Consider the following 25,780-nt stretch of genomic DNA (forward strand, 5'->3'; position numbering starts at 1 on the left):
CTAAAAATTCTTGCGTGCATGTAGGGGGAGAGAGGAATATTTATAGTCTAGATCCATCTTGAGGGTTTGAGAGAATATTTGCAACCTGTGTGATGCACACCCTCTAGTGTAACAGCTAGTTTGTGTTTCTATATACACATTTTTTAATAACCATCTGTCATGTCTACATACTATATTTATGTTCAGAGCATTAGTGTGGTTGAATGGGTATCAGAAATGTGCATATGATTAAAGACTGGAAACAAGTTCCATAGATATGAACTATTGGTGCATGATTCAAAATTGAGTGGAGCTCACCTAACTGAACACCTGTTGTATAATTAGTCTTTGACATATTGTCTCTGTGCCAGGCCCTGTGAAGGAGTAGAATGGAGTCTTAAGTGTTTGTTTTTCAGTTTAATTGCATTAATAACTAATGTCTCAAGGTGTACCAACTAAAACATTAGAAAAGCACAAGTTCTATGTGCTGAACTAAAACCTGTTGTGTTAATAGTGAACATGCTAACGTGAATACAGTACTTAAATCCATTAAAACAATGCAATACACGTTTTTCATACTGAAAAAGAAGAGTACACATAGCGTTGTATTGGCCAATTTGTGACATACTTTCTATTAAAGGTGCTCAGAAAGTGGGGGTTCTTTTAGATCTCTTGTCAGCATTCTTGGCATGCTTGTATTATGTGGTGTATCTTGCCACATGGGCTCATGATATGCCGTAACGTACAACCGCATAGCAATGGTAACTTGCTGCAACATGCCAAATATTTAATAAGACACTGTTGTGGCTTTGATACCTGGTGTAAGTTTGGGAGCTGGTATTTATTTGAGCTGAAATTTTAAGCAGTGACATCATATAATAGCTGGGTAACATAATACTCCCTTTACTTAGTTGTACCGTGGGCTGCTGTGTGTGGTGTGAATAACAACCACCGTTGCTGATCAGGCCTATCTAGTTTTGTATTTTGAATATTGAGCCTTAGATATTTAGATAGGAAAATAGGTTAATGTGCAACAAGCTTACCTATATTGTGCATGGTAATAGAAATTGCTTTCGTTATATGCTCTGTGCATTAATTTGAGCCTTAGATATTTAGATAGGAAAATAGGTTAATGTGCAACAAGCTTACCTATATTGTGCATGGTAATAGAAATTGCTTTCGTTATATGCTCTGTGCATTAATTTTAGCTGTAAGCTAGTTAAATAAATATGAAATAGCTCTGATACAGAGGATGTGAGTTGAGGGATTGATGCTTTGGAAGCAACTGACAATTCCTCCCCTACCCTAAGAGATGGGCTCAGGGGCAGATAGACCTGGGGTGAGACAGCACACTTGGCCCTTGCCACCTTTCAAGGCTTGTGGAAAAGCAGGGGCTGCGCTAACTATTCTGCAGTCCTTGCTGCATTGGGGAAACCATTCCTTGTGGTGGGGGGTCTGGGTAGCAGAAACTGGTGGGAAGGGGAGAGAAGGAAGCCCCATTAGTACAGCTTCTAAGAACCTGGCAAAGTCACTGGAAATTGTGGTGTTGTCACTGGGAATATGCAGAATCTGGAGCAAAAAAAGTACTGGCTATTCCCTGGGAGAGCAAATTTCCCCTTGCGGTCATTCCCACATGCTGGTAGAGTGATGGGGAGTGAAACACCAAAATGGGAATCCTGCATGTATTTCCATGGGAAGGGGTTATCCACAAAAGTCTGATCAATACTTTCTTGGGCTAAAGTTGTATCACTGAGATCCGTGAGAGGAGTTTTGACTACTTTTGATTGAAAAAGAGGTGCAGGATATGTAGCTGAAAAGATGTTTATAGAAAATAGTTTCCATTCCACTAATATCTCAAATATATGAAATGCCTTTTTTCCTAAAAATCCAGCAGTCAATTTCTGAAGGCTTCCTTTCACTTTGAATTTAAATACATGGCACTATGCATTCATTTAGCAAACTATTTGTTATCTAGTATTTGACTTAATGAATGCATTGATTTCCTCCACCACCGCCCATTGTTACTCATTTTGAGTAGCAACTAAGTAATGTATTTACTTAAAGGAACAGCTTCAGGTGGGGTAGTAGGGACAGAATTTACAGCTCCCATTCAGAGAGCACTCATAGTGCATTAATACTGAACAAAAAGAACTATATACCTATTTTAGGTAAGTGGAGACTCTCATGTGTGTTACAACACACTTTCACAAAGCTAGGTTCAAGGTGCAAGTCTACACTAACTAAAATGCACCCATGACCCAAGCCCTGTCTTTAACAGACCATTGGAAAAAGTAGACTAAAAAAATAGAGTAGTGTATTAATATGCACACTTCAAATGGACAAAACTGGTAATTGCACAAAGCAATGTTAACATGAATGAAACACATTTCCTTCCCCGCCCCCATCCATTCAAGCAAAGTTCTGTCTCCTGACATACTAGGTAAACTTCTCAAAGAAGCCTAAGTCACAAGGGATTTCCTGTGGGATTTAGGCTCCTAAATCACTGTGGAGCTTTTGAAATTTAACTAATCGATGTATGTCTGATTCTTAAAAATACATGTACAGTTGCTTAATAATCTCCCTATTTAGTTCATGAAACACTATTGACTCCTAAGGTAAACAAAGGCACATAATAGCAGGCAGTGTATTTGCAGCTGGCATCCAACCTTTCATTCAGATGCACATACTGGTATAGTTACTAAAACTACTCTGAAGAAGAGCTTGCAAGCTTTTTGTTTCTGTTTTTAGTGTAGTATACAATCAATGTTAAAACTTCCAAAGAAGGTCTGACTGATTAGCTGCACTGCAGCCAGTGCACTAACCTCCCTCCCTTGAACTTTATTGAGCATATGTTGAAAATTATTGCTACTCTTGCAGAAAATAAAAACTTTCTGGATGATAAGTTTATACCTTCATTTATCAGGTCTGTCTCTCAGATATCTGACAGATCTATTTGTTCAGTGCTTTAGACTAGACCTTTGGTGTACAATATGTAGCTGACCCCTTTACAAATTACCTTTTTGAGATGATGACACAGGGTAATTCAAGGAAGTCTTCATTACAATTAGTTTTTAATGTCACTGTTTCTCTAATGAGCAAATTATACCTCTTGTCACATGCTAAGAAACAGCCCATGCTTTGAATCCCACTTTCCTCCTTCCCACGTGGGCTTGGCCTGTTGTCTGATATATTGTTGTGAAACTATCAGCTCAGGGACTGAAATAATGAAATACGTTCTGAATTTCAGTGGAGGGGAAGGAAAGCTGGGTTTTTTTTTTTTCTGATGATGATGATTCCATTAGGATTGTAAGAAGGAGCCTTTTAAAATTCTCCAGAAGGGGGAGCTTTCCTGTTTTCTACCTGATTCAAGGAGTTTACTGATGTTTTTAATGATTTGTACTGAAATTATGAGTTTTTGATGGAAATTAACATTGACAACGCAAGCACGTTTTTCTCTACTGGATTTGATTAAGTAAGTGAAGACAAAGTTTTTAAAAAGGGAGAGTCCTTTTACAGAACAGCATTCACATAAAGATGAATTAACTAAAGAAGTGGAGCTGCATTCATCTTTCCTTTTGGAGATCTAAACTTTTCACATGAAAAATATTAGAAGCTACGAATCTATATTGAATAAAATCTACACAAATCTTTTTTTCATGTACAAACAGTTCATAGACTCTAAGGGCAGAAGGGACCATTATGATAATCTAGTCTAATGTTTTATATATGACAGTCTCTAGAACCCTCACAAAATAATTTCTAGAGCATACCTTTTAGGAAAATCATCCAATCGTGATTTAAAAATTGTCAGTGACAGAGACTCCACCACAATTTGTGGTAAACTGTGTTCCAGTGGTTAATTACTCTCACTGTTAATTTTTTTTTCCAGTCTGAATTTGTCTAATTTCAACTTCCAGCCATTGGATCATGTTCTACGTTTCTCTGCTAGATTGAAGAGCCCCATTATTAAGTATTTGTTTCCCAAGTAGGTACTTAGGCTGTAACCAACTCACCCCTTCACCTTCTCTTTGTTAAGCTAAATAGATACCTTAAAGAGATTGATCTATTTGAGACTGTTTTATAATCTTTTAATCATTTTTGTGTTCTCCGACCTGCCTTTTGGACATGCTCATTAAGGTACTTGCTATTACATCAAATCCAAGCTTTTAACTTGTTGATGATTAATAAACCTTTGGCAAAGCAACATGACATATTGTTGTTCAAGAGTGCTCCCACCAGCAAAGGCCTGCTGTGAGGTGAAAGTTTGATCAGGTACGTACAACTGTCTAAACTCAGGTCCATCTATGAAAATATCTGTAGTTCCTATGTTTTGTAACTTGGGAAGAGAATCATACCTATTGTTTCCTACTGTTGCATTGACCATACTGATACAGAACTTGAGCTAAACTGAATATTTTAAAATGCCTTGTTTGGTATGACTTCCATGTTAAAATGCATTAAATCGCTGGCCTTTATGGAAGTGGATGCTCCTTAAAAATATTGTTGACTGACAATTTGTAATATACAGTGCATCTGACACTTTACCCCCTTCACTACTTACAATTCAGACCTGGTTAAGATGTTCAAAATAGCCATTGATGTGTGCACACTAATTCTACAGGGCAACGTTAGAAGAGATTGTAGTGGTGACTTGTGACTAAAGCTTAAAATCTGATTTCTTCCCCCCGCTCCCCACTTTTTTTAGGCTTACTCTAAACGCTTGGCTTCTTCTGTTTATTACAACTGAAAACAACAAACTCATTATCTGTATGTTATGCCATTATGTTAATCTTAGAAAAGTAGAAATAAATCCCTTTCCATGATGTGGTTATTAACTGCTTACTGTGTCTAGATGCCTTAATCCAATATAAAACTTTCATTGTTGAACCTGTTTGTTTCTTTCAATGTACTTAAAGGGCACTTGTCACAAGGCATCTTAACACTACAGAATAAAAACTAAATACAAAATATTGACAATATCAAACTAGACAGCATAATCATAATACATTTTAAGGAGCAGGGGCAAATCCAATATTTCTTTGACTAACCACCTCACCTGTTTTCTTGAAGCTAGTTTTGCCAACGTGCAACTGAACAGCACTCATGGGTATGAGGGTGGAACAATGAGGTGAACATTGAAACAAACAGCTTTTAACTGCTTTAAAGTAGGAGACACATCCTGTAATTTTATTCATCTCATGGTGCAACTCCTGCCCATCAATTGTTTTCAGTAATGCTAGGGAGTAGCTAGCAGTGCCTGTAGCAGTGGCGTTATGCTGTTAGAATTGAAATATTTCACACATTAAAAATAAAATCCCCAGCTGGAAAGATCAATTCAGCAATTATGTCCTGTGTCATGCCTGAAGTCTGGCTTCCATAATATTGAAAAAGTGGAGAAATTAGTAACCCGTCATCTTTAAACACTTCCACTGGTGGTCTTTTGCCATTCTGGGTTGTTTTTGTGACCACGTAATGCAGACGTTTGAATGTGGGTTCTTCACCCTTCCCATCTTTACCCAGTATGTACCGTTCTTCCCTGGGGATGTGAAGAAAAACAACCAGTATGGCTTTTAAAAATAGTCTAATCTAGAACTACAACACTCCTTATGCAGAAATCGTAATTACATGGTTATTGGATGTCATCACTAGTAGTTGGAGTTAAGGCACACAAGCTGCTTTAACTGAGTGTTTCTATACATTAACATGTTTGAATTGCTTTTTAGTGGTAAACTTCGCTCCAAACTTCCTGGGTTTGTAATGCTTGTTTTGATTTTGTCCTGAATTACCAATATGTACTTTTCTGGAAATTTGTGTATATTTTGACATTGACATCCTACAAATGATGTTTTCACAGCCAGATATTTTGCTTTAAATCAAATCTACTGTTCACTAAAGCGACTGTTCGGTATAAATGACAATGGAAAAAGTTGTTTACATACCACCTTGTTTTATGTATACTTTAGGAATGTAGGCAGGGCTAGTGTTGGGTATACCTTCAGAAACGCAAGGAAATAAGAGCTAAAGTTATTCAGAAATAAGTGGAAAACAATTTGCTAACAAACAGAACCATGATTTATTTTCTATTAAGCATCTGAAGATAACATCTTGTATGTTTCCTTCAAAGACATTTTGTTCGCTCTGTTGGATAATTGGAAACGAGCGTCTGTAATTCTTCCATGAAAGAACTTAAGACAGTTGTTGAAAAATGTAGGAAACTGTATTTTTTTGTTGGCTTTTATATTGTTAGCACAGCAAACTTAACAGATCTAAAGTTACACTCATACACATTCTAAAACCTGATTGTATGATAAACAGTTATGAGCAAGATGCAATAATAGCTTTGTATGCATTTGGAATGTTTTTCTTATACAATCTTCCATGCTGCAGAAGATGCATGGGGATTTCATTAAATCTGACTGCATATCAACCTGTCCCATGAAAGTGATCATGTCAGTAGACTAGCATTTTGTTATAGGTTACTTCCTCTACTTCCAGAGAAATGTCAGGGTGAAGCAGACATCAGTTGTGTCATATTTCATTGTAACTTTTTTGGAAACATTTTTTGTTTTGTTTTGTGTCTCCGCTTTCATTGATTTGGTGGACAAGGGACAAATTCTATGCAATGTATTCTAAAACTTTTCTGGCTCTGACTAGTGGAAGTTCTAATCTTTTTTTTTCAGTAAACACAGGTCAATCTTCTGGCAACAGGGAGGATGGACTGTAGTGCTATCCTGAAGTACCCTGTGTTTCTCCTTCTTTTGAGGTGGACACAGTGGCAACAGAGAACAGACACTTGCATGGAATTAAGCAGCAGGCCACTACTTTTTTAAACTTTAACACAGGGGAGGAATGCTATCCACCCATACTGGGCATTTAATTGGTACCAGTGCAGGGGTTATAGGGCTCCTTACCATATTACCCATAACTAGTGTCAGGGTTACAGGGCTCTTTACCATATAACCAATAATGCAGGGTAAGCTCTCCTCAGCCTGCTCCCCAAGACGCTGCTCTCTGAGTCCTAGTACCCTCCCCTCTGCGAGGGGGAACAGAGGGTGCAGCAGGTTGAGGACCTCAGCTTGCAAGGGCCACAAAGACCACAATGTCTCACTCTCTCACATCAGCCCAAGGCCCATTACCTAATTCACAGGTCCCTTACCTCTGTGAACCATTCACTCTATGGTCTTAACCATGCTGTAAAGTTGCAACAAATGAACACCTCCACCCCAGTACCTCAGTCAGGTACAAAGGATATTACTACTTAACCCACTGTGGATTGAAGTAGCTGCGAGGAAGGCAAAAAACTCCTTGGTCCTCTGCCAATTGGCCCCCCAAAAGAATTTCCTTCCTGACCCCCTTAATAGATGATTGGCTAGACCTGCAGCATCTGTCAGGCTGGGTTCCCATTTATTGGTTGGGGGGGATGGTGTTCTAGAAAGGGTCGGAGCCAAAATGGCCCTTGCACTGGACTAATTCCTGGAAGCTGGGGAATGCTGGTCAATCGACACTCCTCTTGCTCCAGCTAGCCAATCGGTGCCACAGATGTCTGCGGGGGAGGAACTACCTATTTTCCCTTGACAAGTGTCTCCCTCCCTTGCTGCTGAGCTGGTCTCCATTTCCCTGTGGGCCCCATCAGGTTCCCCCACTGGTTGATGCAGGTGGGTGATATTTCTCTCTTCCCAGCCCACAAAGGAAGCATTCATCAAAAATTGTGGTGCAGTTCATCTTAGGTTCACCTTCTGCAAACTCCCCAGCTGTCTTTTCACTGGCCCCCTTCTGTGTCCTGCCCTTTCTGGCTGGGAGTCAGTGGTGGGTTGACATGAAATGGGACCTGGATGCAACCTACCCAAAGACACACTCCCTCAAAAACAAACAAAAAACCAACAACTCAGAGCCTCCCCCTTTCCTGTTTGCTTGAGACTCCTATGCATTTCTGTCTGATTCAGAGACACTTTCAAGTCCAACTGACTGTAGGAAATATGAAGTGATTAGTGAATATATAAACAACATAACCATGTTCATTTTTAAAAATTCTGAACAAATCTCCTAGTATATTCACACAGGCACCACAGGGCACAATGTAGAAATTCTGAGCAATGATTGTGGACAGTGAAGTTCTAAAATGATTGAAGAGTTCCCTTCAGATTTATCATATTCCAGTTTCCTTTCTTTGGAAAGCCCATTACATAAACTCTGTTTTTGTTGGAGCATCCCCCTTTTTGGGGGGGGAGGGGGAGGATGTTCACATGTTAATTTAGATCTATAAAGCTAATCAAAGGGGAAAATATAATTTTGCATACTGTGATACCGAAGTTATCAGTCAAATTATTGAAATCTGTCTGTTGAATTGGGGACACTTGAATTTGATAATCCTGAAATGTTTTAAAAATCAAATATATGGTCTTTTTTAAATCTTCAGGTAGGTACACTGAACTGCATGGTAAAAATCTTGGGAATTCTGGGTCCCAGTTCTGTCCTCGGTAACTTCATTTGGTTGCATAGTTGAGAAAGAGGGCTGAATTTCAGTCCCAATGGGAGTGTTTGATTTTTTTTTTTCTCTCCCTTTCTCTTTTTCTGGTCTAAGTAAGTTCTCTTTATACTTTATTAAAATTTTATAGAAGTTAGTTATATGTTAAAATGTTCAGACCTGGATGTTGAAACGTAAGCATCTAATGCTGTGTTTAAGTGTCTAAATAAAAATGATCTCTTCCTCTAGTCTACATTGGTGGTAGCCAAATGGCTGGCTGCAGCTCCTCCATGGCTGTAGGGCGCAAGAGGCACAAAGAAGAGCAGTGCATCTGACCTCATACTCCCAATGCTCTTCTTTGCTCCCCAGTTGTCAAGCTAAACTATAGCTTACTCTGGTCATGGGGGATCCTAATGGATCTTTGGATTTAATCTTCATGAGTCTATTGAATTCCACACCTAAATCCATGACTGGAGGGTGGAAAGACCTGCTTTTGCTGCAACTTACGTACCTTCATTCCCCAAATCCCCTGTTTCGCTGTCTCTTGCTGCCAAAGTGAGAGTGGATATTGAGCTTCTGGATTGACTGAGTCTCCTCTTCCCCAGCAGGTCATATGTTCACTATTCGCACAACTTCATCTTCCCCCTGTCCCTTCTTTTTATGCCCTTAGACTTAGGAAACTAGCTAAGGGAGTGACAAAAGCCTGGAATACACTGAGCTAGCTAGCTGCTTGTGATGGGTATCTTTTAGACGTGAGTGATAGCCACCTGGCAATGCAAGCCACCTCCCATTTTCTGCCTCCAGCTCTCCCTTTGCTGCTCTGGATGCACTCTAGTGTTGTTTGTGATTGATAGTGTGAGGAGCTAGCAGCTGCTGTGCTACATGTGTTGGACGTGTGTTAATGATGGTAGCTGCCCAGTTGCTTTAGTGATGGGTGTAAGAAATTGCTAAGTCACAAATAAATCTGAGTGATCTCTGCAGTTGTCCTGAATCCTTTTTGAATCATCACCCCTCAACAGAGCATCAGGAAAGTGAAAAAGCCATGTTCTGTAAACCCATCCTTTATGACTGTTTGTGTGTGAGTTTGAATCTTTAAGACTGATTACATGCGTCATGGGGGGGAAAGCATGCCAGGATTTTCAATGGATTTTAAGTTTGTCTCACTAATTGTTTCCAGTGACAATATATTTGTAATGTACTTTGGAAAACAAGAATATTGTGTTAGAAGATGGACATTGGCTTGTTGGACAGTTTATTAAATTGCTTCCTGTCTCTTTAAGTAAGGTCCTTAGTATATTTTTCACACTTTCCCTCTTCCCTTTTGGTTTTAACCAAGAAAAAACATCAACATAAACTTCCTAATGTGGTTTTATCTCATTACTGTTCTACAGCAGCAGAGCTAAAACATGCTAACTCTTCATTCTTTTATATCTAGTCTAAACAACATTCACGTTTGATATATTTTTGTATATAACTTTATAAAATCAATAGCCCTTGAAGTTATTGATCCTGGTTTGATAATGCTTTTGTAGCCAGGCTTTCTACATTGTATTGATTATTGTTTCATTGACTGAATCTTTTTAATAAGATATATATATTCTGAAAAATTAACTTTAAAATCTGTTTATACACATACGCAAAGGGATTGTTTCAATATTGTAAAGTAATTAATTGTGTTTAAAAAAAAAAAAAAAAAATCTGAACATTTTATTGCATAGGGTTACCAGAAAATTTATGTAGAATATGCCATGATATATAATAGTGCATTAGTGTTATTGCTCAATTACATTCTAATTCTTATGAAGCATACTTTCATCTTAACATTAATTATAATGCCTGATATTCTTCAGGCCTACATGGTTTAATTACAGGATATAAAGAAGATTTGCATATGGGTCTACCATTTAGTGAGGGCATATTAGTTCTCCTCACAGTGAAATTAGAAGAATTCCACATCCCTAACATTAGAATTTGATTAGCTGCTGAATGTGTGAATAACACCTTAAAACGATCTTTCCAGTAGTGTGTGCTTTTGGCTTCTAAAGTGTACCAAGCTTTCCTCCTTAGCAACCAAGTTCAGGAAAGCATAATTGTTCAGCAAAGGGCTTAAGCAGACATTGAAATTCCATAGAGTGAATTGAATTTAAGCATAATTCTTAAATTAACTTCCATACTAAGTTAAGAATAGGCTGAAGTGCTTTCTTGAATTGAGGCTTGATGCATTCTTGGTTAAAAACAGTAACAAATCTTACTAATCAACCAGTAGCAAATCATGATTGCTATCCTATCAGTCTATGAGGAGCAATACATATTAATCCCATGAACCAGCATATATCTTCCTTAGCATATCCCTTTTGAAAGCTTGTGGAAGCAGGTCCTGCAGTATGCCCTGAAGATGAACAAACCTAGGACCTCACAAAGCAAGGATGGAAACAAGCTCTAAAGTCAAGGTCACCTCATGGGGAAAAATATGACGACTAAGATATGCATTCCTGCCCATCTGCCCTGGCCTCACAGGGTGGGGATATTGATTGGGCTGGCAGTGGGATAGATAGCCCAAGAAAAAGAAAGTGGGGGGAAGGGGGGAGAGAGAGACAGAGCATGGTGACCAAGAATGCAAGGTTTAGCCCTTCCTCCTGTATGTGTTCACTGCTTTTCACTGGACAGCCCTGGGGGAGCTGGGTATGTGTTGGCCCTATGCCAGAAGTGAACTGGCACTTCTTGCCAATTAGGGTATAGGCCGCAAGCCTGTTTTCACAAATGGTTGGGCACACTAATGTATGGCAGTTCTTCTAACAGTAAGTGTTCTGTCAATCTAAACTGGGTGGCATCTCCGACACCTAGCCTTTGTTCCAGCCCCAGTCGCTGCTGGAGGAAAAAAGATGAGGATTATTAGGCAGTCCTCCCACAAAAGCCTTCCCAAAACTGATTTTATAAAAGCAATATCTATCTGATGTAGGTTTCATTTGTTTCATATAGATAATATTTTAACTGCCTGTATCTGCCTGATAATATAACCATTATTAACTAAATTAATTGATTTTAAAAAAAAACAAAAACATTTTTGAGGTAGCTTCCACATAATTACGTTCTATAGGTTGTAATTACATTAGTAGTAGACCACGTTAGTTTGATATAAATGGTTATACAGATGTGTGCTGTCAGTGGAGCTCCTAGGAGAGAAGCTGACATTTATATGGATATGTCTTAATTGTTACTAATTGATACTGAGAAGGGTGTTTGATTGTAGAAGTGTGTGTGTGTGTGTGTGTGTGTGTGTGTACACTTTTCACGCATGTGAGGTTTTTGAATCACTTTAGTTCTCTTGAGTTCAAGAGCTATTTCAGTGGGGAGTTCTTTGCGGTGTTTACATATAGAGACATGCCTGAAAAACTGTAATGTAGGATGCCCACCTCTGCAGGGTTTCTGTTTTTTAGAAAAGAGTTCCAGACTTCCCTGAATGTACCCAACTTGTTATGCAGCTGGCATATGGATTTCTCCATTGCAGCATCGATTCTGTCATCTCTTTCTGATATCCTGCCTAGTTGGGCAAACTTCCATCCTTTCCATATCTTTTAAAAAGGGGAACAAAGAGGACACAGGGAATTATAGACTAGTCAGCCTAATTTCAATAATTGGAAAGATACTGGAACAAATTATTAAGCAATCAGTTTGTAAGCACCTGGAGGATAATTGGGTTATAAGGAAGGAAAAATACAACATGGATTTGTCCAGAACAAATTATGCCAAATCAGTCTAATTTGCTTGGTTGGCAGGGTTACTGGCTAGTGGATGGGGGAAGCAGTAGATATGATATAGATTTAAGTAAGACTTTTGACAGTCCCACATGACAGTCTCATAAGCAAACTAGGGAAATGTGGTCTAGATGAAATTACTACAAAGTGGGCGCACATCTGGTTGCAAGACCTTACCCATAGTGTAGTTATGTTTCACTGTCAAAGTGGGAGGGTGTGTCTAGTAGGGCTCCGAGGGGACAGTCATGACTGATATTATTCAATATTTTCATTAATGATGTGGAGAATGGAATGGAGAATGTTTATAAAATTTGCAGATGACACTAAAGTGGGGAAGGGTTGCAAGCAGTTTAGAGGACAGGATTAGAATTCAAAACAACTTTGGCAAATTGGAGAGCTGGTCTGAATTCAACAAGATGAAATTCAATCAAGACTTGTGAAAAATACTCCACTTAGGAAGGAAAAGATCAAATGCACAACTACAAAAGGGGGATTACTGGCTGGGTGATAGTACTGCAGAATAGGATGTGGAAATTATAGTAGAATAAAAATTGAATAGGAGTCAGCAATGTGATGCAGTTGTGAAAAGGTTAATATCATTCTGTGGTGTATTAACAGGAGTGTCATATGTAAGACATGGGAGATGATTGTCCCACACTACTCAGCACTGGTGAAGCCTCAGCTGGAATAGTGTCCAGTTCTGGTGCCACACTTTAGAAAAGATGTGGACAAATTGGGGAGAGCCCAGAGGACAACAACAAGAAATGAGGAAATGTTTAGAAAACTTGGACCTATGAGGAAAAGTTTAAAAAAAAAAAAAAATCTGTGCGTGTTTAATCTTAAGAAAAGAAAACTGAAGGAGACCTGACAAGTCTTCAAATATGTTAAAGGCTGTTATAAAGAGAATGGTGGTCAGTTGTTCTGCATATCCTCTCAAGGTAGAACAAGATGTAATGGGCTTATTCTGCAGCAAGGGAGATTGAGGTTAGATGTTAGGATAAACTTTCCAACTATAAGGGTAGTTAAGCACTGGAATAGGATTCCAAGGGAGGCTGTGGAATCCCCATCATTGGAGGTGTTTAAAAACAGGTAGGACAAACATCTGCCAAGGATGGTCTTGCCACAGAGCAGTACGCTGAAGTTGACTCTTCAGGTCCCTTCCAGCCCTATGTTTCTATGATTCTTCTGAGGATTATTCACTTAACAATAATTGTTGTTACACCACCTTTTAATTTAGAGTGAACATTGAAAGAATGAATGTAGATTGACTTAATCATGAACGTGTTAACCCTATGAATCCACAATATCAGACAAATAAAATTAGGCTAAATATCACTAAGAGTAGTGGTTAGCTTTGTTTTAACGGGCAAGCTATTTTTTAATCTTTTTATTAATGGTAAAACTGTAAAACTAACTTCAGTTGTCTTTGCTGGGTGTCTTGGATAAAGCAAAGTCAGGAAGCAAAGATAATAATAGCATTTGGCTTCCAATATTAAAAAAGGACCTGACCAGCTCATCATAGAGGCAAGTACTTCTGTAGTGTTGACATCACAAAATGGTAATTAGACTGAAGAACTTAGTTATCCTAACACTAGAATTTAAAGCTAACAAAGCTTACATTTTCCAGAAATACAGTAGGATCAACAAAGTGCCATGTTCACTAGCTCTGACATATACAGTAGCTTGAATACTAGTTAAGTTTTTTGCTTGTGCAGGAGCAATGAAAAAATTGTACTTTGTCATTTGGATTCACTTGCAATATTTGGGTGTGCATCTGCAAATCGTTATTTATGCAATATTTCGGCCTGCATCTGAGGATGATAGGATTTTTTGTGCAGGTCAGGACTATATACATGAATGATGGTTTGCAAGTTCATGTTCCTTTTGGTTTTTGTTCAGATTTCAAGAATGTATCCATTTGTAAATCATGCTAATGCAGTGTGGCTCTGTCTCCCTTAAGTGGCTAAGCCATGTATAGAGGTTTTTGAGTTTGCCTCTGCCTCTCCACTTAGACATGGTCCTTTTTTGCTCAAGCAGTAAAGTCCCAGGCTTTGACTCAGCTAACTGGGCCAGATCCATTAATTTGGGCGCAGTAGCAAACTTCCTTATGTGGTCTAGCCAGTAGAGGGGGACAAAAAGCCACATGGTGTATCCTGGTACATGTATGGTAGCATATTTTCATAATAAAATGGAAACACTGGTTTGATAGTATGAATAAATGAATTGGTGTGCACTAAGGGTATGTCTATACTGACGCGAGATTGACCTTTCTGGATCGATTTTGAGTGGTCAGTGTAGACCCGCTCAATCGATCAGGAAGTCGACTGAGTAAAACCACCCCCTCAAGTAGCGTAGCGCTGCGTCGACGGGAACACACAGCGCAGTGAAGACACTGCGCAGAAGGGAAGCACAGCAGTCCACAGTCTGCGTAGCTTGCGTAACTCCCATTGACTGCCGCCAAATTGCTAGGTCAGTGTAGACCAGGGCTAAAAGTGCAAGTAGATATTAAACATGTGAAATGTGCCTAGGTTTGTAGATAAAAATAAATGAAAACACTACTTCTAATAAATCTGCAGAAGTCTAGTAGACTGACTAGACATATCCTATGAAGTATGGAAGTGTATGCTGAAAAGTGCTAATGGGTGCATAGATGCTCATGTACATGCTTCTGGCTATATTTTATTATTGTTGATTCAAGATGGAGCAGGTTCACTGGGCAGAGAAGCACTTGTTGAAAGGTTCACGTTTAAAATGTCTCGTATAACTCCAGCAAAACAAGCTGATAGCATGTGGTAACCTTGTTTAATAGTTCATGAGCACAGAGTGTCTCTGTAGGAACTGTTTTGAATTCCATACTTGACCACAAAAATTATTTTGAAGGAGTTTTGTGTAAGTCAGCTTTTGTAAAAATGGAAAACAAACAAACAAAATCCAAACCTAACCAACCCAAAAAAAAAACAAAACCCCAACAGATTTAGTTCTTTATAAAAGAAGAAAACTGTGGGTCTTTGTTCAAAAATATTTTTGGTCATTGTTGAATTTTAGGCTTGTGCACCGAGTCAGAGCCAAGATTAAACATTTTTTTTAAGCAGTTTGGATTATGTGATTTTACTGCTTTCTAAGTAAAGTGAAGAAAGATTTTGCTTTATTATTGTAGTAACTTTTTTAAAAATAACTTTTTCTGTTATGACAGTTCTGGGGAGGCGGAGGAAATAGATTGTTTTCCTCTCAATATAAATATATTTAACACAGTGACTGTGAAAATAGAAACTAATTTGGAAAGCCTAGAAAGCCCTGTAGTGCTGCCAGTTCCACTTGCAAATCTAAATGTAGTGGTGTACCAGACTTCCATAAGGCAAGCAAAAGAAATTGCTTTTCAGAACAGTTGCTGATTGTCCCTGGTCCTGTACTTATCACAGTATATAAATATGGTTAGAGCAGAAATAAAGTGGCTCATCCTTCTTGTAAAATGTAGGAGTGGAGAAAGGCCAAAGTAAATGATTACTACAAATGCTGCAGAATCCATTCCTTTGCTTCTGATAATATTTGCTTAAGGTTAAAAACAATAAGTTTGTTGTATTCTGCATGCCTAACTAAAGTCTCAATGCAGAAGTTTACTCTCAGTAAGCATGGGCTTTATTGAAACTGCAATCAGGATTAATGGTATTGAAATATTTGGAATTTAATTTTTTTTTTTTTTTTTTTACAATCCACTCAAGAAGTATGTTCTCAAATATTAAAAAGAGAGCAACATAACGTATATGAACTAAGAAACAACTTTTTATTTTAAGCTGACAGCTTTTGAATTTTTAAAAAATATTTTCCCCCAATGAAAAATTAAGTAGCAAGATCAGTTTTAAACTGTGAACACAGTATCTTTCTAAAACTAAAGTACTATTTTATATCACGTCAAAAATTAAAGTGGTTCTGGTGTGGATTGTTCCTATACTTTTTGTGCAGTTCAGTGCTTGTCATATTCAAGTGCTTCTCGGTAACAAGTTACTTCCATTAGAAATGGCTGTGATAGTAGAGGAAATAGTCACTTGTGTTCTCAGCTACAGCTCACACGCAACTGGCCACTTTTAAATCTCTTTCACTGAAAGAGGAAATGTTTACCAGGGAACTGGCATTTATACCTCTGGTCCCCGGGTTATTTTTCTTTATAAAATCCTTGATGGGATCTTTTACTTTCTTCCTGCATAGTCACCAGGGAGACAAAAGATATGTCAGCTGGCATCTCACCTGAAAGTTACATTACCCCCTGATTAAGGAATGTTAAGGTACAATTGGGGGGATGGGCAGCTTGAAGGAACATCAGTCCTTCCCTACTGTGCCCCTTCTTGTTTCCATCTACTGTAACTGCTGCCTGTAAATATGCCAGAATCTTCTGTACTGTACTGTCAACATTGGGGTAGAGGGCTAAGTCCAGGCATGAGATTTAAAATGTATAACAGTTGGGGATTATTCCCAGTCCTGGCCTGACCCAAAATCACTGAAGTTGGTGGAGGTTCTGACCTCCAAACAATAGGAAAAACCCCAAAACTTTCATTCCTATATATTACCATGCTCCCAAGTTTACCTCTTGGGGCAAGATGTTTAGGTAAGTCTTTAAATTCACTTAATTGTGTCTTTACCTAGGATAATCTGCTTAATTTCCAGAGTCACTTGGGTAATATAGTCTGATTTCAGCAACAGCATGTGCCTGTGAGACCTTCAATTCTGTTTCATCTCCAAAATGATTTGCATTTTAAAAACATAAATTTGTAAGTGGTGATATAGCCAAGCAGGAGGAAAATCCGAAATCAAATATTTCCCCATACGCTGGTGGAATTTGTATTTTCTCCTAAATCATTACTGAATCGGATACATTTATTTGTGGTTAAGAATTATTCCATTTAGCCCCAGTGGACATGCATCATTACATCATTTCTGGTGAGCTCACCCTGTGCAGTGTCTCAGTGAAATAGCAGTGAATGCTCAGAAGAAGCTGTCTGGAGAGCATCAGCATTTCCTCCTCTGTGCACTGTGTACCCTCAAAGCAATATCTTCATCATTGTCGTCTGTCAACACAATGCTCAAGCCAAAAAGAGAGCTGTGGTGCTTCCAGATGGCTATTGAAATGCACAATAACCAGAGTTTCCTGATCATAATGCCCTTTAAACCACGAATTGTGGCTGTTGTGAAGAACTTGACCTCTGACACAATCAAAAAGACATTCCAAGTGGTTAGCGAATGACTCTGCTGAGATTTGTCCATATTAAGTAGTTTTAGGGTTATTTTGGAAACTGACTGCCTGGCCTAAAGGCTCTCCTTTTGTGAAACAGCCCCACAGAAACGAAGGTGGGGGAAGTTAGGACAATGGGCAAGCCTCACTTTGTGGAGTTCCCCACTTCCACGCAAGGTGGAAGGGGATGGCTATGTGAAGGGGACAGGAGTCCCAGGGCATCTGCATAAAGGGGCTGTCTGTCTTTGCTGCTTCTGATATCCTATCACTCTCCCCAATAGCATGGCTTCTTTTTGACCGGCTCCCACTACCCTGCCTATGCCTTACTCCTCTTCTTCCACTTTCCCTTGCAAGTGGAGGGCAGAAAGCACAGAGGATCAATAAATGTTGTTAGCTTATCTCATGGCATTATTAGAGGGAAGTTTTCCCACTGGTTTTTGAGAAGGGGGCATGCTGCCTAGAATGGCTGGTCCCTGGGGCTCCACCCCATCAGCCCAGAGATCCTTCCCCTCTTTCTCCTCCAGAAGATTCCTAGCCATGCTGTAGTCACACTGCATTTGGATGAGGTAGATGCTTAAATACCACTCAAGAGTAATGCAATCCCCCCACCACCTTAAAACCCTTTGACATTCCAGCTCAGCCAGTGTTTGCAGTGCCCTAGATTGGCGCTAGAAGATTAGAGTAGAATCCTCCCCTCTTCAACTGGAGCGAGTGTTACTGTCAGAAAGAGCCCATGACTGCATAAAAGGTGGAGGAAATAGGAAGATCCTGCTCAACCCTAAAATTGTCAGATGGAATCAAAACTTGGTAGAGACTCTCTTGGTTATAAGAGACTCCCCCAATTCAAGGAAGCTCTCTAGATGGACCATGTACCACATTTTTTATTTTCTTTTATTGGATATCTCTTAGAGGCTGATGTCTTTCCCTGATTGCTAGAAACCAACAGTCAGTGGAAAGCAGGAAAGTGCCTCTTTTTTCCTTCTGTTTAATTGGGGCCCTCTAGAAAATCAAAAAGCACTAATGTTTTAGGAGCTCAGGATTGTAATCTGAAAGGATGGGTAGATGATATGATATAAAAGACTTGTGGATGGGCTTCTTCCAGATATCCTGGTGACTACTTCGACAAGGAATTATTGGTGGTTGTGATGGCACATTGACCCTTCCCCAGGGACAGACTTTTTCCTGAAGTCATCAGGTTTTTGATGCAGGAAACCGTAACTCTGGCAGAGGCCAGCAAATTTAAAGTGACCTCTGAATGAGATTAAGTAGCTGGCTATGACTAGATCATCCATTACTTTTCAGTCATTTCCTTAAGCTGACTTTCATATATCATGGATGTATTTTGAGAATTTAGCACTTAATCACCTTGGGCTTTAGCCTTAAAAGGTGCTGAGTCGAAATTGGGGGCATTCTATTCCTGGCAAGATTAGGGCCTCTGAGAGTCAGAGCAAGGGAAAGGTTTTTTGCTTCATGAAAGCCCTTCACAAAAAAACAGGGAACATACCACAAATGAGGAACTCAGTCTGGAAAACAAAAAATGCCTAACTTCTTCTTGGCAACAAATATTTAAGCCTGGCACTAGGTCCAAGGAAAGGTACAAACTCTCAACACTGAAAATTTATTATAACCTAAAATGGCAACAGAATGATGATGTAAAAGCAAAGGTTATTTATTTTAAGCATGGCCACAAAATGTAAGCAAATACTTCCCTGTTTCTTCCCACAGAGTCTTTCATAGGTTGCATATTCCTTTATGTTGAAAGAATTTAAGATTTATGTGATGGGCCTCCTTTTAATTTAAATATATTGATTATGTTGCACTCTCTCTCTCTCAGCAAATGTGGGTAGAGAATGAATGGTTTGTGAACAATGTTAAATTTAAAGTGTATCTGCAAAGGCCCTTCTAACAATTTATTTTAAAGCTAAAAGCCAACTGATGATGGTCCAAGTAAAATAACTAATTATGTAGGAGATTAAACAAGCATCAGTTTGATATTGAGTGTTTTTGGAATGGTAGGTACTTTCTAAATAGCAGGAAGAAGGATATATGACTGGCCCCACTTAAAACTCTGGACTTGAGTCCAGGTAAACTCTCTCCATTGCAAGCAGCTAAATAATCCATTTTAATTCTCTTGGAAAAATAAGAATGTCACTTGAGAATCTACATTTTTTTGACCTGGGATGACTTTAGTGGGAGAGTGTCTGTCTGAAATTCAGAATGAGAGGTTAAAGTAGGATATGGGAGTGAACCAAAAAGTTATTTTAGTACTTTAAAGTGTATACTAATTAGAGTAGCTTTCTCCTCTCCTAGCTTGATAAGTATTTATCCTAAATATTGCATATGGTTTGACTGAGAGCACATTAATAGGAAGGCCAACAGAACTGTGTGGACTTCAAGTCACTATCCTATAGCTAGTATCAACACACACAAAGGGATGACTCTCTCTTTACATGAATTTAATCATTTTAAATAACGATGCACAAAGAATGCAGGATTGACTCCCTTGTACTAGAGTACAAGATTGTTTTTCATTTGGGCGTGGATCACATGGAGGTTGGAGAGTGGAGTAGGTCCCTTTTCCCTGGTATTTCAGTTTTGAAGTAACAAGAAGCAATGCCCCAATCATCCTAAATGGTTTTTTTTTCCGTGCAACTGATGACAAGATAATCAGGCTCCTCATGCTGAATCTAAATTGTTCTGCGTTAGTTGTATGGATGCCCTGGCTCTGACCCCTAGCTGTAATTGGAAATCTTTCTTTAAAATTATGCAGTGTTGACTTATGGCCAATTCCAAGAGACAGAGGCTCTGACTAAAGTTATGGTTGAGGGATGCTTCTGAGGAATCATTGTGTGAGAAGCCTTCGGAAAGGTATCCATTGCTAGCCAGTTAGTGTAAGGCCAAAACTAACTGTCATTAGACAAATGTGGTGTTTTTTTTAGGAGAATGAGTTGTCCTTGAAACCAGTGCACTTGAGAGTGTTTAAGGATGTTCATAATAGTAATGGTCATTATGAAATAAACTAGCATTGCAAAAGTGGCATAATTTTATTTATAATCAATTTCTGTAGTTGGTATATTTAATGCCTTTACTAACTTTATACTGAACCTTGTCTCATTGAGAGAATCATTTGTTTCTGCATGCTTGTATCTAGCTAATTTTAAGTATGATTTGTAGGGTTTTGATCTTCATTATGCTGAAAATCCATTGATTTGACTATCTTTCTTTTCTAGGTATAATATTCTTTGAAGTACTTGATAGTGTCTGTCACCTGTATCAGAACACCACAGCTCAAGTTTAGTCCTTTCTACGCACTGCTCAGAATATGGGGGAAAATGATGATGAAAAACACAGCCAAGGAGGCCAGATATTTGAAAACTTTGTACAAGCATCAACATGCAAAGGTACCATTCAGGCCTTTAATATCCTCACCCGTCAACTTGAACTAGATCCATTGGACAACAGAAATTTCTATACTAAATTGAAGTCAAAGGTAACCAGCTGGAAGGCCAAAGCTTTGTGGAACAAGCTTGATAAAAGAGCAAATCATAAAGAATATAAGCGAGGAAGATCTTGTATGAACAGCAAGGTAAGATGAGAACTTCAATTTCTAGTTTAGGGTTTAGAACAACTTTTAGTTGCCAAATTTTGCTACTAAAGATGAATCATTCTGCACAGTATCAACTATCTTCTTACACAACAAATGAGTGGTGGTTATCTGCAGAGCACTTACCGGAACCTGGAGATCTGGCTTGTCACGTGGCATTGACTTTCCTTGTTTCTAGCTATTAAACTACAGTAAATGCAAATACTTAAATACCATCTTATTGTTGCTTTTCCATATAAACAATTACTGTCATTTTCACACTGGCGTTACATGATTGCAAGTAGAAAGGGAGGCGGTCTGTGTGGTTATGAACAGCATGGTGATGTTTTGTCTAGTAAGATGTGGCGCAAACATGTTAGAAATCATTGGATTCCAGTGAGTATAAGTGCTGTTATAAAAGTTTTATACCAAAAACTGATTTTTAACCAGTTCATGCCACTTGGTCCATCTATTTGGTGATTATATTTTATTTTAGAGCAACTCACTTGTGACTGTATAAATATGGCTATCAGCTTTGTTTTGGTCATCCATTCAGAATTCCCAGCTCTCAGATGGACAAATCTACTTATACAGGGTGTCAGTAAACCCTAGAACACAGGTGAGGTAGCATATAAAATCCACAGTACTCAAACCATGAAGGGCTTCATAAATTGAAATCATCACGAATTTCATAGGTGTGATCTCTGCAGAGGGGCCATATGGCCTTTTTTTTTTTTTTTTTTAAAACCCTTCACTCTTAGAGGAACTGGGACTTTTCAAAAGCATCTGGGAGAGAGGATTCTTAAATCACTAGGAATGCATGTAAAGCGCCTATTTTGTTTAGTAAAACTTATCTTTTGGATAAGCTTTCTCACTTTTTTTTAAGGAGAAAAATAAGCAAAGTTTTTTAAATATATCTGCCACAGGCTCTCTGGGAAATGAAAAGCCAAGAGATTTTGGACCTCTAAAACTGTCCTCTCACACTTTCCTATCTACCTCCCACTTCTTCCTCTGTTTGCTTTTTTCCTTCTTTTCCTGCCCTGTCACTTCCCTTTCCTCCTCTCCTTCCTTTCTCTTTGTGTGTGTGTGGTTTTTTTTTTAAAGTAGCTCTTGAGTATGTGTCAGTGAGCAACTTCATGGTGAATGTACAGACAGGAAAGGGAGGGAGTGAAAGACATGTCTGGTAGATAATTGTCTCATGCTATATGCCACATAATTTCCCACCAGTTTCTGTTGTCAGTCTGAGGAGATAATAGCAGCAGAAAATAGGTAGTTGAGAGGGCATGTGTAAAATGTAAGGAGAGCATGGCTCTGGTCTCTGAAGTTTGACCATACAGTGCAAGGCCCTACTCCTGCAAAGCCTTAATCATTTGCATAATTGCACATGCTATGTGAAGGCACACTGAAATCAATGGTGCTCTCAGTGTGTAACATTTAAGCACCTGTGTACAGCTTTGAAGGATTGGGATCCAAGAGTCTGCCTCCTGTGGTATTAGTTCTGTGCTTTGGAATAAGGATTTATTTTTACTGATGAGGCATTAATATTTTTATAAACTAATGAACTCGTGTATCATATGTACTACCAGGTTATGGATAAATGTAGGATAACTCATAGATACAAAAGGGTGTGTGTAAGTGTAATATATATCTGCCTTTGTTATTTTATATTATATATCATACCAAGACCTATAATTCACTCTCATCAAATTGAGCTGACTGCATGTGAGAAGACTGAATCTGGAGATGGCAGCGAATGAAAAAGTTAACTGTGGTCTACAGGCTTAGTGTGGATATCTAGGAAACATTCCTTACATGTGAATCATATAGTCTCTTGTGAAAGCATATCTATGCCATATGAATGGTAGGAGACGCATTCAGTCAAGAGGGCAGACTATCTAATCATTACCTTGATGCAGTCTGACAGTTCTATTTACAGATCATGATAAACTATAGATAAATCATTTTCAGAAATACTAATGGTCCAATAAAAATACTACTGCACAGTAAAGGTTAATGGTTAAATGCACCAATTTATTGCTAGTATGGTATTAACTAATGAATTGATGCTACCAACAAATTGCCGTCGTCAAACACTTTGACTTTTATCTATGCTGTGAATTGATAATTGAATAGTGGTACTGGAATTTTTTGCACATTTTAAGCTTGATGGTCCAAATTCACCCTTTGCTTGTGTCTCATGCAACACTGTATAAAGCTTCTGTGAGGTTGCTCAGGGTAAAATATAGCCCAAAGTTGCCACTTTCAGTTATATAGGAAAAAGTGCTGGTTGCAATGGATCAGTTGGAATGAAAATCTTAACTGTTTCATATTGCAGGATACTCAAAGTTAGACAAGTGGCTATTTGCAGTTTTATTAAGAGAGCTAAAGTTGTCAGTAGGAATCATTTTTTTTTTTTTTTTTTTTTTTTTTTGAGGTTAGTTAAAGATATAGGTTCATTTTAAAAATAAATAGCTAATATAAAAGAAAAGTGCTGATAAGCACAACTGAAATTGTTTCCTCCAAGCCTGGACTTCTCATAATTCTGGCCACCCTTAATTTTTGCACTAGCTTTTCTTGACACTTGGAACACACAATGCAAGGCTGAGCTGCTATGAGTTTACAATGCTATAAATTTCACAAGGGTTTTGAGGTCTGTTGGTATTGGTTGTAACAGTCAAAGCTTCTTTTTTCAGTTGACAAGGTACAGTTGACAAGCTTGTGTGTCAAGGATACTGCTTCTGACCTATATTGTAAGGACAAAATAGGTAAGTAGGCTAAATTCCATGATTATACATAAGTTGGAGTGATGTAGAGAGATATGATGGGATATGTGGGCTGTAAGATGGTAGACAGGGAGAAGGTAGGCTGGCATGTACATGAGAATGGTATGAGATGCTGCGATCTCTGGATTTTAGAGGAAGAGTAGTGTGATGAAGGATCAGGTCTTGGTCCCACATGTTAGGGCTTGACTGTAGGATTTTTACTGTGGAAGAGTGGACATAGAGTATCTAAGATCTGGATTTTGAAAGGGAGTGCTGGGGGAAGACAGTGGTACAGGGGATCTTGAGTCTCTTGATGAGCAGGAATGCTAAGGGCAGCATTAAGTTAAGTGTAAGGACTAATACGGAAAGAAAATGTGAATTTGTTTAATTTGTAAAATGTTTTTAAAGATGGAAAAAATAAGCTTCTACCTAAACCTGCCTCAGAAGTTTTTGTCCTACACAATCCATCTGGATTACAAAAAACCAAATTGTTTTCGCCATCCAAAATTTAGAAAAGCATGGTAATGCGTTTTCCTGACTAGAAATGGACCACAAATATATTCTCACGGGCAAGAAGAGAATAATTCTCACTCTCTTTACTCTTAGAAAGCACAAGAAAGTTACAGATCTATGGAAAACAAACTCCGGAGTGCACTTCCTTTTAGTGTCCTGTCTACCCATGTGATTCCATAGGCCAGGCAACCCATGCAACGTTCTTGTACTGACCATCTTTCTTCTGGTGGTGAAATGGCAACTCTTGCTTAGAGCTTGTTTCTCTTTTTAAAACAGCCTTTGTCACCTTTTCTACCTCTGTGTTCCAGCTGGGGGAATTTCCAAGCTCCAAAGCCAGCTCCCTCAGCTTCTGGGCAGAGAGTAGTTCAGTCAATGACTTTGGTGGTAGCAAGCCCATTGTTTCAGTAGGGTGGAACTATTCAAGTGTTGATGCCCTTGATCTTGTCAGAGCTTTCCAGAATGAAGGTGGTGTGTCTACACTGCTCTCCAGTTAGGGGTCTGAACAGTAGAGAGCTCCATGTGGACACTATAGGCACAAACTAAAAGGTTCCTAGTTTTCATGAACATAGTCCTCAATGTGAAGTAGGAGCCTTTTTAGTTCACACACTCATATGGGGGAGTTGCAGCTCAGCACTTCAGTTCGCACTGCTGTTCACATCCCCATAGTCCAAACTTCATGTAGCAGTAACCTTTTGGTTAAGTAGGTGCAGTAAACACTCATCTATTACAATATGTGACTTCTGCATATATTATAGATTTGAATATTATGCGTGTATGCAGGATTATTAATAGGACCAGGATATGAATCAGCTGAGTGGATCTGATCTCATGAACCATGAGTGAAGTTGGAGTGGCTTGTGACTTAATCATAATACCAACATCAAGCTGTGTCTTCATAATCTAGCCACTTTCATTCACTAATTATAAAATAGTACAATTTTATCTGCCAGCCCCGTTTTTTCCTTTTCACAGTGTATGTCGTTGAATAACTCTTTCCCTGATCTATATGAGTGCATTTTTTTCATCTCCAAAGAACATCTACTGAATTGCACTGTAGATTCAGCAAACCTATTTTTAACTGGCATTTTACCTTCCCACAGAGTTGAGGAGGATGGCAGATTTATTGCCAATCCATGCACTACCAGGTAGTATGGTTCAAAGACACTAAACTGGGCAGGTGACTCAAACTGGCACTTTTGCACTTCAGTTATATACAAAATATCTTCCATTCTTATTGAAAAAACGAGAGTTCTGTAGCACTTTAAAGACTAACAAATTTAATTTCAGTAGGCATGAGCTTTCATGGGCTTCACCCCACTTCCTCAGATGCAGTTGGTAGAAATAATATAGCAAATACAGGCAACATATATGGTAGGCAACATACATATCCAAAGGCATAGACAACAATGGGGTAGGTGGATGAAAGCCGGGTACTTGAGGCCTAATGACAACCATTGAGTAGGAGGTGAGAATGGGCGATCAGAACAAATTACTTCTTGT

The 25,780-nt window shown here is 38.7% G+C and overlaps 1 protein-coding gene across 16 annotated transcripts in view; it reads left to right on the plus strand.

Annotated features, from left to right (window-relative positions):
• Positions 1 to 25,780, plus strand: part of MICAL2 (microtubule associated monooxygenase, calponin and LIM domain containing 2) — a 184,250-nt gene that overhangs the window by 12,360 nt on the left and 146,110 nt on the right. For all 16 annotated transcript variants that reach the window (XM_067540830.1, XM_067540829.1, XM_067540845.1 and 13 more), the window contains one exon: positions 20,653 to 21,008. In XM_067540830.1, the coding sequence (XP_067396931.1) occupies positions 20,745 to 21,008 (264 nt within the window). In that variant the 5' untranslated portion in view covers positions 20,653 to 20,744. Of the gene's footprint in view, positions 1 to 20,652; positions 21,009 to 25,780 lie in introns of those variants that run through there.

Source organism: Emydura macquarii, unplaced genomic scaffold (genome assembly GCF_026122565.2).
Source record: "Emydura macquarii macquarii isolate MOO-44397 ecotype Brisbane River unplaced genomic scaffold, CSIRO-AGI_Emac_v2 contig_587, whole genome shotgun sequence".
NCBI classification, from domain to species: domain Eukaryota; kingdom Metazoa; phylum Chordata; order Testudines; family Chelidae; genus Emydura; species Emydura macquarii.